Source organism: Callorhinus ursinus, unplaced genomic scaffold (assembly GCF_003265705.2).
Source record: "Callorhinus ursinus isolate GAN/ISIS: 27379988/994484 unplaced genomic scaffold, GSC_fseal_2.0 scaffold18, whole genome shotgun sequence".
Classification (NCBI taxonomy): Eukaryota; Metazoa; Chordata; class Mammalia; order Carnivora; family Otariidae; genus Callorhinus; species Callorhinus ursinus.
The window spans coordinates 15,030,029-15,042,537 of NW_027397080.1; the positions used below are offsets into that span (position 1 = coordinate 15,030,029).

General features: G+C 48.5%; 1 protein-coding gene across 5 annotated transcripts in view; it reads right to left on the minus strand.

The window, feature by feature from the left end:
• Positions 1–12,509, minus strand: part of PTPRU (protein tyrosine phosphatase receptor type U) — a 77,312-nt gene that overhangs the window by 17,763 nt on the left and 47,040 nt on the right. For all 5 annotated transcript variants that reach the window (XM_073903055.1, XM_073903058.1, XM_025857014.2 and 2 more), the window contains 4 exons: positions 12,225–12,382; positions 2,201–2,391; positions 1,374–1,449; positions 807–883 (listed from right to left, as the gene is read on the minus strand). In XM_073903055.1, the coding sequence (XP_073759156.1) occupies positions 807–883; positions 1,374–1,449; positions 2,201–2,391; positions 12,225–12,382 (502 nt within the window). The remainder of the gene's footprint in view (positions 1–806; positions 884–1,373; positions 1,450–2,200; positions 2,392–12,224; positions 12,383–12,509) is intronic.

The window sequence follows — 12,509 nt, forward strand, 5'->3', positions numbered from 1 at the left end:
CCTCTTCACACCTGAGCCCGGGCCTCCTGGATGCCTGCCCTGTCCCTAGCCCCTTGCTCTGGTCCATCCGGGCCCAGCTGCTGCACCGCATGGCAGGAGAGCCTTGTGGTTAGCAGCAAAGGCTTGGGAGACACAGACAGGCTGAGATCTGAGCCCCTTTTTGCCCACTCACTAGCTCTGTGACCTCGGACGAGTAGCTCCACCTCTCAGAGTCTGTCTCCTCACCTGCAAAGTGAGGTCGCGATACTAACTACCTCGTAGCATGATTTTAGGGATTATGTAAAATGAAATCTTTGATATAAAGTGCTTAGCACAGCGCTTGGCACACAGTACCTGCTCAATAAACATGAGTTGTTATTCTTCAAGTGCCGCTCTGCTCACAGTCCAAACACTTGGAGCAACTCCCGCCCGGACCCCTAGGGAAAAGCCCCACCTCCTCCGCCTGCCATCTGAGGCCTTCGAAGTCCAGCCCCTGCCTGCCTGCAGCCTTCCTATGAGTCATTCGAATCCCAGCTCCAAGCCTCTCGGTCCCTCAGTGAGAGGGGCTCCTTCCTCAACTCCAGGCCTAGCTGTCTGCCCACTCCCCTTCTTTCTGCTTCACGGAAGCCCCTCCTCTGTCCGCCCTGCAGGAAGTTTTCCTGATGGCTTTCGTCTGCCCTCCCCTCCTCTGAGCTCCCTGGCACTGACTGCAGGAGGTGGGGGCGCTATGAACCCCCGCATATTCCCTGCCAGGTCGCTGGCCTGCCTGGGCACTGTGCCTGGAGCAGGCGGGGCCGGGCCCGCAGAGATGAAGGCGAGGCACTCACGTCTATGTAGTTGGCGTTAATGTAGTCGGCATCGGGGCCTCCCATCATCGGGGGCAGTTTCACTCGGTGTCGATCATCTGGAAACACAAAGCAGGGGGCCATGGGGTGGGCAGGGACTGAGCTGAGGAGCGCAGAGCTAGGGCAATGAGGGGAAGCTTCCAGAAGGCCAGAGGTACGGCTCAGGCAGGAGAGCCAGGGAATCTCGAGGCTCAGGGCTGACCAGGAGGCTCTCAGCACCAGAGGGGGCAAGACAGGCCAGGGGTTAGAACCTGGGCTGTGGCACCAAAGGAGGCCCAAGATCATTTGCTACTCAGGTGAGTATCAGCTGTGTGACCTTGAGCAGGGAGCTTAACCTCCCAAGCCTCAGTTTCCTTACCTGTAAACTGGGGGTTCTATGTCCCACACCACTGGGTTATTGAGAGAAGTAAGTAAAATAATAGGTGTGATAATCAGCACATGGCTTGGCATGTGGGAGGCCCTCAGTAGTGGTCACTCCGGCTGTTCTTCACCCCCAGCCAGTTCCCTCCCACCCATGGCCCCAGACCCAGGCCTTTCCCCAGGACTCACAGGCAGGCGCAGGCTCTTGCCGGCTGCCCTTGACCTTGTCTTTCTTCTTTGTGGCATCCCAGCCTTCAAAGAAGCTCTGCCAGAAGGGAAAGTAAAGGGGTAGTCAGCGGGGCAAGGAAACCCTTCCCCTCATAAGACCCCATCCCCTAACAGGATGGGAGTGGGACCACAGATAAGGGCCAAACTCAGGGTTCAACTTGGAGCCTGAGATCAAGTCACCATATATCCCTTTATCAGCAAGGGACTAAGTTCAAAACCAAGCAGTGTGAGGGGGAGGAAGAGAGAAAAGCAGCCGGTGGGGGGGGCGTCGGGTCAGAGTTCACAGACACTTCAGAATGAGGGTCAGGTTTAGGGTAAATCCAGGTTTGAGTTGGGAAGAAGGTAAAAGTGAAGGTCAAATTAAGATTAGAATAAGGTGGTGTCAGAGTTCAGATGGAGGGAGGATGAGATTCGAATCAGAGATCCAGTGGAATTTAGGATGAGAGTCAGGGTCCAGGTCAAGACTGGGTGTTAGGTTAGAGGTCAGGGTCCATCATGGTGGCCAGAGTCATATTAGGGAGAAGACGGGGATCATGATCAGGGTCTAGATGGAGACTGAGAGAAGACTGAAGGTCAGATTTCAAGTCAGGATCAGGAGGAGTGTGAGAAACCAGGTCAGTCTGTGATTGGGGTCAAGGTAAAAAAAAAAAAATTAGGTTGAGTTAGGGTCTGTCAGAGCAAAGGTCCATCCAGGGTGAGGCTGAGGGTTGCCCAGGGTCAGGGTCCACAGCATGCAGGAGCCCGGCGAGGCCCTGGCGAGGGGTCCTGGCTGGACTGGGGCCCCGCACCTCGTACTCCTGCTTGAAGCCATAGCCCTCGGCCGTCTTCATCTGGTTGATGTGCTGCAGGAGGTCGGCCACACGCACCGCAGGATGCAGCTGGCCCGTGTGATATGGGGAGCCCTTCCGGCCACAGGGACGCCGCGGTGAGCCCCCCAGCAAGCTGCTGGCCTCAGTGACCCCGGCACTGCGCTGGTCTCCTGCAGTCAGAGAGAGGAAAGGGGGTTCCTGACGCACACAGCGTCCCAGACGGACTCGGGGTGGGGGAGGGGTGCATGGCCAACAAGGAGGTTGTTCCCCGGGGCCAAGCAGCCTGGCTGGGCCCACCCGGTGCGCCCCTGGGCGAGTCCCTTCCCTCTGCATCTGTTTTTCCATCTGTAACATGAGCAGGTTGGGCCACGTGCTCTCTGGGGGCCCTTCCGGCCCAGCCCTTCTGGCCCTGCTGCAATCCTGGGGTCCCCTGACACCATCCTGTCGTTCCCCAGCCTGGACCACCCCCTGTGACTTCACCGCACTGCCTGCAGGGGGCAGCGCTCAGCAGAGCCCAAGAGAGCCCCTCCCTTTCCAGAGAACAATCTGGAGCAATTGGCAACTCCTAGTAATTACCCCCATTCAAAGACAAGCAAATCCCGAAATTAGCTGCTGCCACCACCCCCTCCACAGATTAACGGGAGGCACCTGAATAGCAGCATTTCTCCTGTGCAAGCATTTCCATTGTCAGCCTGTGCGGCAGCCTCAGCCAATTGGGGAACAGGTCAGAGGTTCCCAGTGACACACACACACACACACACACACACACACACACACACGGAGAAAACTATCCCCTCCCTCCAGGCCCACCTGCTCCCTGCTCTTCTGGTCAGCATCCCCAAGGACATCCCACCCTGGTCCCCCAGATCAGGCCCTGGGACGGGGCAAAGTGCCCCACTCAGTCACACTGGTCCTGGACACTCGCCCTCATACACTGAACACCCATTTCTCTCGTCCTGTCCTGGGTACGATGCAGGGGCTCAGTCAAGACCAGCCCTTCACATTTCTCACAGCTCTTCTCTGCCCAGGTCGGGAGGCAGGGCAGGTGGGGAAACCCCCAGTGGGGCCCAGGTGCCAGCCCCCTCCCTTCCCACCACCTCCAACACCCTTCTCCTTCTGCTTTTGCCTGGTGCACTCCTAACCATCCTTCAGATCTTAGCCGGAATCAGCCTTCTTAGGGAACCTTCTCCGGTACCTGGCCTCTGACTCCTACTCATGGCTGACAGACAAAATGAATTCACAACATCGGGACAGACTCCTGGCTGCTCAACTCCCCCAGACTCCAAGCCCTGGCTCTTCAAACCAGGGGGACTTCTGTACCCTGCTTGGGTTCCCTGTGCCACGGTTTAAAAACCGCCTCCAGGCAGACAGGCAGTGTGATGATGCAGCCCACCTCATCTGCTTCTCTTCTCTGGGGAATCAGTCCTGAGCTACCATTCACCCAATGTCTGAAGACAAATCCTTCACATTTGCTCCAGATTTTCAAGTTACTTGCAGCTGGAGGGCAAGTCATGCGCCAGTTACACCACTGTGGTTAGATACCCCAAGCCTTTAATTCTTCAGATGGAGAAACTGAGGCCCACAGAGAGGCTTGCCTAATGCAGTGGTTGCAAAAGTGCATTCCAGAAAACACAGATCACGGCAGATGACTAAGTGCTACTCCATTAAAAGGGAGAAGAGAAGGGGGGATGAGGAGGGGTTCTCTGTTTTAAAGGAATCTGTGAAATTCTGGTTGAAACCAAAAGAAGTATGTTTTTTCCCCTATAAGATCTCCCAGGGCTTCCTACAAATTAGTGTGCATTTTCAATCTCCAAGAGATGAGTAGAAACAGCAATGTTTCACCACCATCTCTCAACACGGAGAGCTTTTTTTTGTTTGTTTCAGGAAACATCCTCAGGGGAACACAGGGATGATTGTGGTGATTAAGACACAGGCCCTGGAGTCAGACAGGCCTGAGATCAAATCCCAGCTCTTCATGGGACCCTGGGGATGTTACTTACTCTCCCTAAACCTCCCTCTTCATGTATCAAGTGAAGACAAAAACTGTTACTCTCCCATATGATGATATAAATATTAAATAAGATAATGCATATAAAGCACCCAGCCCCGTGCCCGGCACGTGTCAAGCACTTGCAAATGGGGCTGTGGACCTAACTAGTCCCAGAAAGCCAGGGCAGTTGGCTGACCAGAGGGTCAGCCTGGTCCTTCTCCACTGCAGGATCCTGGTTCAGGACCCGACAATTCTGAAGAGCATCTACAATAAATACACAAGGGCAAAGATTTCAAGACAAAGGATATCTGCTGATTCGACACACTGGGAGACAGGGAGGTCCTAGTGCTTTTCATGGAAGCCATGCCGACAGCTCCCTGGAGGGCTCTCCAGGTGGAGAAAGGGACAAAGGAGGGTGTGGGGAGTCCAACAGCCCATCCCTGATGACCTGAAGGGTCAGTCCTGATGCAGCCTCACAGGTACACACAGAATCAGCTTACAATGGCTGAAGACAAGCAAAAAATCCCACCTGGTCGGGGTCCTGATGGGAAGCCAAAGCCAAATCTTGGGCTTCTGCCTGAGCCCAAGAGGGATATAAGATGTTATACAAAGACCACCAGAAGGGGCGCCTGGGTGGCTCAGTTGGTTAAGTGTCTGCCTTCGGCTCGGGTCATGGTCCTGGGGTCCTGGGATGGAGCCCCGCGTCAGGATCCCTGCTCGGTGGGGAGTCTGCTTCTCCCTCTCCCTCTGCCCCACCCCCGCCACCCCCCATGCTCTATCTCTCTAGCGCTGTCTCTCTCTCTCTCTCTCTCAAGTAAATAAAATCTTTAAAAAAACAAAAAACGAAACAAAGACCACCAGAAGATAACAGGGTGATGAGCAGTGACATTGCCAAGAGGCTCTTCTACTTCCTGAGCCCAGAGAAGACAGGTCTCTACTCTCCTTGTGCGATGTGAGACACACACTCTCCCCCCTACCCCACCCCCACCCCAAGGACCAGCTTGGAGGAAGAGAGGGAAGAAGGTGAGTGCCAGCCCTCAGCTTCAAGACTGCCACCCGGGGATTCTTCCAGGCTCTCCCCAGCTCCATCGTGATTGTGGGACATCTGCAAGTAACCACCAGAGAGCTGAGGTTTGGGGAGGGAGGGCTGAGGCCCAGAGGGAAAAAAACACTGGGTCTGGAGCCAGACCCAAATTCAAATTCTGAGTCAAGTCACTTGACCTCTCTGGGCCTCAGTTTCTCCACCTGAAAATGAAAAGATGGGCCCTTTACCCGATTCCCACCCACCTCAGACGAAGACAGGCTCCCAGTTATATGATCTAGGAGCACTCCAGACTTTTCCTTCCCTAGTGCAATTAGGAAATAACTTTAAAGAAACATAGCTTGTAATAATAGCTAACACTATCTTACATATCAAGTACTTTCATATGCCTGGCATGATACTTAAGTCACTTAATCCTTAGACTACTCCTATGATTTAAGCATTATTGTCATGCCCTATCCAAATGAGGAAACCAAGGCCCACAAGGGGTGAGTTACTTAGTCATTAAGCAGCAGCACCAGGATTCAAACCCAGGCCCATTCGACTCTGGGGCCCTGTTGTCTACCCTACTTTCCCTGTCTTTTTCTTCCTGATAAAGGAGAGTGTGTGGTGAAGAAGAGAACCTAGCACTTATATGACAAACCATTCGGCGGGCAGAACCCACTGGCACCAACAGAGGTCAAGAGCTCCAGATGGACAGGGCTCAGAAAGGATTGAGGGTTTTCACAGGCTGGATTTCAGACACAGTGGGGGACCCATTCCCACATGCTGGGAACATCCCAGCCACCTTCCTCACGGCCAGCCTGCCACCATTTACTCAGCGTGGTAAGTCCCCGTTGTAAAAGACTGAGGATGCAGCCAAGTCACCTTGGCTTTCTGTTCCCCACCACCCAAATCGAGGTTCCTCTGTTTGGAAAGCAACGAAGGAAGTGGAGGCTGGGGCGTAGGGCGTGGGGAGAGAAAAGGGGCGGACCCACGGCCCCAGTCTCCTGACCACACCTCCACCATAGCCTGCGCTGTGCCCATGGTTACTCCTCACCAGCGGCCACATCTTGTCCAGCCCAGCCCAAACCCTGACCACCTCTGCCCAAAGGCACTTCTTCTCAAAACTCCTACAGCACTAATTGCTTCCACCATCCCCATGGCAATTAGCCTGGGGCTGACTTCCCTTGGCCAGGTCTCCCCAGCTGTCAGCAAGGGGGCTGGGGGCAGAGCCCGGGCATCCTGCCTCTCTGGGTCTCTCCAGAGGACTCAGCAGCAAGGCAGGCGCCCACACTGCCCCCACCTCCCACTCTCCCCACCGACCGCTGGAGTTTCCCGCCCAATCATACATCTCTGTGTGCTCCCTCACCCGTGCATGCCCTTCCTTTCCCATCTCTGCCTGTCCAAATCCTGCCTATGCCTCACTCGAGGCAGCTCTTTGCAACTCAGAAAGACCTGCATTTAAATCCTGGCTCTGCCACTTTCTGCCTGTTTGACAAGTGACTTCCCCTCTCTGAGCCTCTCTGTTTCCTCTCTGCTTCCTCATTTGTAAGATGAGTTGATAATGGCTACTGTGCTGGGCGGGGGGGGTGAAAATTTAATGAGGAAGACCACAAAGACAACATGATAAATAAGGGCATGTCAGTGAATTTTAAAACCTAAATGAAATGGACAAATTCCTAAACAAATAATAACTTACTACAAGTGGCTTGAAAAAAAAAATAGAAAGTCTCAATAGTCCTCTACTCCTTTAAATAAACTGAATTAAAAGTTTAAAATTTTTCCATGAAGAAAACAACAGGAAGAGATTGTTTTATAGGTGAATTCCACCAAACTCTCAAGGTGTCAATTATTCCAATCTTTCATAATAAAGAAAAAAGAGAAGAGACCTCAGTGCATTTTACAAGACTAATAGAATCTTGATACCAAAAACCAGACAAGGATAGGACAAAAAAGAGAAAAACATGGGCCAATCCCACTCTTGAATATAGCTTTGAAATCTTGAACAATATTATACCTATACTGAAATCCAAAAAGACATAAAAAATATAATGCATCATGACCAAGCTGATTTTACCCCAGGCATTGAAGGTTATTTTAACTTTAGAAAATCTGAAAATGTCACTCCCCTCATTAACAACTATATATACATATGCACATATATATACACACATATATATGTGAGTGTGTGTGTGTATATATATATATACGTATTTATATATATAAAATACTGCAGGAAAAGCATTTGGTAAGTTTAATGCTCATATAAATAAAACCTCTTAGCAAACCAAAAACTGAAAAGAATTTTAACCTGATAAAACATTTCTACCAAAAACTGTAGCAAACTTCATTCTCAGTGTTTAATGTCAGAAGCATTCTTTTTAAATCCAAGAAAACAAGACAAGGATTCCTGCTATTACCACTTCCATCCAATCCAGTGCTGGAGGTCCCATCCAGTGCCACTCAGAAAGACAAGAAAAAAAAGGAAGGGAAGTGAGACAGAAGAAACAGAATTGTTTGTATTTACAGATCCTTCGATCATACTCAGAAAACCTGAAAGATTCTACAGATAAATGAAAATTAGTAAGTAAGGTTATCAAGGACTATGGATATAAGATCAATATATATACATAAAAAATCAACTATGTTTCTCTATATGAGCAACAATTAGAAATGTTATATTTTAAAAGTGTACCATTTGTGTTGGGAAACTGGACATCCACATGCAAAAAAAAATGGAGTTGGACCCTTACCTCACACCATATACAGAAGTTAACACAAACTAGATCAAAGACTTTAATGTAAGACCTAACACTATAAAACTCTTTGAAGAGGGCCACCTGGGTGGCTCAGTTGGCTGAGTGTCCATCCAACTCTTGATTTTGGTTCAGATCATGATCTCAGGGTCATGAGATCGAGCCCCATATCGGTCTCTGCACTGAGCATGGAGTCTGCTTGAGATTCTCTCTCTCCCTCTCCCACTGCCCCTCCTCCACCCCACTCATGTGCTCTCTGTCTCTATAAAAAAAATAATAATTGTTTTAAAAAGATAAAAAAAAACTGTTAGAAGAAAAGGCAAAAACCTCATGACATTGGATTTGACAAATGATTTCTTGGCTACGACACCAAAAGCACAGACAATAAGAGATAAAAATAGACAAACTGGACCTCATGAAAATTTTTTAAATTTTGTGCACCGAAAGACACAATCCACAAAGTAAAAAGGCAATCCACCGAAGAGGAAAAAATATTTGCAAATCATATATCCGATAAGGGGTTAATATCTAGAGTACAGAGAGAACTCCTAAAACTCTACAGCAAAAAAAAAAAAAACAAACACAAAAAAAACAATTCAAAAATGGGCAAAGGGCCTGAATAGATATTTCTGCAAATACGATACACAAATAGCACACACACACAACGTGACATCATTCATCATTAGAGAAATATAGATCCAAACTTCAGTGAGATACTACCTCACACCCACTGGAATGGCTACTATCAAAAAAAAAAAAAAAACCCAGAAAATAACCAGTGTTATAAGGATGTGGAGCCCCTATGCACGGTTGGAAGGAAAGCCAGACGGTACAGCCACTATGGAAAACAGTATGGTGGTTGCTCAGAAAATTAAAAATAGAATTACCATATGATGCAGCCATTCCTCTGGATATGTACCCAAAAGAACTGAATCAGGGTCTTAAACAGATATGTGTACACCCATGTGCATAGCAGCCTTCTTCACGATAACTAAAACATGGAAGCAACCTAAGCGTCCATGGGTGGATGAATGAATAAGCAAAACGTGGTACATACATGTCATGGAATATTCATCAGCCTTAAAAAGGAAGAAAATTCTGAAAGATGCTCGAAGATGAAAGAAGCTTGAAAACATTCAGCTAAGTGATACAAGCCAGTCACAAAAGGACAAATGCTCTATGATTCCATGTATACGAGATAATTAGAGTAGTCAAATTCACAGACACAGCAAGTAGAATGGGGGTTGCCAGGGGCCAGGAAGAGGCAGGAATGGGGGGCTACTGCTTCATGGGAACAGAGTTTCAGTTTCACAAGATGAACAGAGCTATGGGGTTGGCTGAAGGTGATGGTCGCACATTATGCATGTCTTTAATATCCCCGAACTGCACACTTAACAGTTAAGATGGTAAATTCTACGTTACGTGTATTTTACCACACACACCAACACAATGTACCATTTGCAATGGAAATCAAAAATACAAGGGACCTGAGGGTCCATCTAACAAAAGATGTGCAAAGTTTTATGGAAAAAATTACCGAAAGACACTCAAGACCTAAATACATAGGGTGATATATATCCCTTCCACGGATGTAAAGACAATTTCATAAGATGTCAGTTCTCCCCAAATTGATCTGAACATTTAATACAAATCCACCCAACAAAGTTTTCCAAGTAACTTGAAAAGATGATTCTGAAATGTATGAGAGAGACAGGCGCCTGGACGGCTCAGTTAAGCATCCAACTCCTGATTTCAGTTCTCAGGGTTATGAGATCGAGCCCCACATCAGGCTCCATGCAGAGCGTGGAGATTAAGATTCTCTCTTTCCCAGGGCACCTGGGTGGCTCAGTTGGTTGAACATCTGCCTTCAGCTCAGGTCATGATCCCAGGGTCCTGGGATCGAGCCCCACATCAGGCTCCCTGCTCCGCGGGGAGCCTGCTTCTCCCTCTGCCCCTTACCCCACTCATACTCATTCTCTCTTCCTCTCTCTCAAAAACATAAAATCTTAAAAAAAAGATTCTCTCTTTTCCTGTCCATCTACCCCCTCCTTCGCCCTGCTTGCACACAATCCCTCTCTAAATAAATATAATGAAATGTATGAGAAAGAGATTAAGAAAAATGTAGCCAAGACATTCCTGATGAGGAGCAAAGCCGGGAGAACTTGATGTACCAGATACAAGACTTACATAACTCTAGTAATGAGGCAATCAGGTATCAACAGACACAGGAATCACCAAAGTGGCCGATCAAAGAGAACAAGGAGCCAAAAAACAATCCACAAATATATGGAAGCATGATCCCTGATGAGGGTGGCTTTACAGTCAGTGGTGAAAATACAAACTGTAACAGAAGCTGGGACATGAGTTACTACAGAAAAATAAATAAAAGAAAATATAAAAAAAGAAAATCCTTCATCCCTATGACACACGAAAATCAATCACAGAAGGGTAAAGATTGAAATGTGCAATGCAAAAATATAAAAAGGTTTAGAAAAAAGTAAAAAATATTTTATGACCCTGCAAAGGAAGCGAGCATTCTTGGAAAAAAACACAAAAAGTAGAAATCAGAAAGGAAAAGACTGATGAACTTGACTAAATTAAAATAAAAACTTGTTCCTCCAAAGACACTATAAATAACCTGCGAAGATGAGCCACAAATTGAGAGAAGATATTTGCAATTCATAAGTGAAAAGTGATTATCATCCTAAATATATAAAGAACTCCTAAAAACCACTAAGAAAGCAACAGAAAACCTAATAGAAAATTAGGTAAAAGGCATGAACAGGCATTTCATGGAAGAAGAACGATGAATGGCCAATAATGATTTGAAAATATGCTCAACCTCATTAGTAATCAGAGAAATGCAAATTAAGACTATAGAGAATTACCATTTTATACAAACTAGTTTGGCAAAAGTGAAGAAGCCTGGCAAATTCTGAGCTTGCCGTGGAGCCGCAGAAGCCCTCGCTCGCTGCTGCTGGCCGTGAGCGCAGGCAAAGCCACTCTGGGACACGGCTCGGCACCGTCTCCCCAAGGGGAGCAAGCACACGCTCTGCAATCCGGCTGTTCTATGTCTCAGATCTCCCGTGCAGATGCATCTGGAGATCCATTTAAGAACATTCAGAGCAGCCTCGTTTGTAATAACCAGAAAACTGGAAGCAAATCAGATGTCGCTGGATGGCAGAAGGGAGAAATCAATTGCAATACATTCATAGAATGGAAAACTATACAAACTACAGCGAAACATCCACCTGGGCAAATATGAGAAACACAACGCTGAGTTGAGAAACAGTGTGATTGCATTTGTAACAAGCTCAAAAAACGAGCAAAGTTACATAATGCGCTGTTTGGGGCTGCATGTACACATGGTAAAACTACTCCCCAAAGGGTAAGGAAATTATAGACACAAATTTCAGGGGGGTTGTGTGTTTATGTGTAAGAGGGGTGTGGGGCATATTCTTAGGGAGGGACACCCAGACAGTGTCCTAATTCACCAGTGTGGCTCAGCCGTGTTTGTTGTATTATTGCTGCATGACTTCCAGAAACATTACCTATTTTCTTTTGTACAAATCAACACTAAATAGAATAAAAAGATGCATGAGGAAGTGATTTATGACAAGCTCCAAGCACATACAGCTGATCCACCGTATTCTTCCTGCATGCTGGGCACAGCACTAACTATAAGATGTACAAATAATAGCCAAACTCGTCTTCCAGTAGACCTACCAGCAGAGATGATCACTGGTCCCATTTTGTACATGAGGAAGCAGACATCCAGAGAGGTTAAGCAGCTTGCCCCAGGTCACACAGCTAAGGGGATGCGAGATGCAAACCCAGGTCTGTCTGACTCCAGAACCATCCTTCTTAGCCACTGGTCCCCTGCCTCTCCCACAGCAGGTGCTCAGCAGGCTCAAGACTGCTCTGGTCCCCTCTGATCATGCAGCGTCACTCCTTTCTCAAAGTCCCCGGAACACTTCCCACAATCAACAGGTGACCTCGCATGCCTCCCCTATGAGTCTGTGTCTAAGTCCTCCATTTTCCTAAAGCTCGCCCAGTGCAGACGGAATACCCGTGCCTCCTATGCATTACCCAGTGCTGGTACCCAGCGGGAGCACGACAGACACTTCGTTTTGGGTTTGGGGTGTTACAGAACCCATCGGAGGGGCTCGGTCCTCCTGGCTCAGGTGTGGAATCCCAGAGCCACGGGGAAGGGCGGGAGGGCCAGGCACTCACCTCGGGGGTTATAGCCGTGCGTGTCCATGAAGGAGAGGCCCAGCCGCTCATCCTCCTGCAGGGTGCTCTGGTCCGTGAAGCTCCGGTCCACAGCACTCATCATGTGGGTCTTCTCCTGACGGTAATTGGCGGTGGCTTTGGTCATGTTCACTGGCTTCCTGCAGGGAGGGGTTGACAACAGACATACATAGGTGCTGAGCTGGGCCGGACAACGCCCAGAGGTGGATGGGGAGGCCCAACAGTCAGGGGGCCTTGAGGCCAGGGGGGCATTCTAGAAGCATCTCT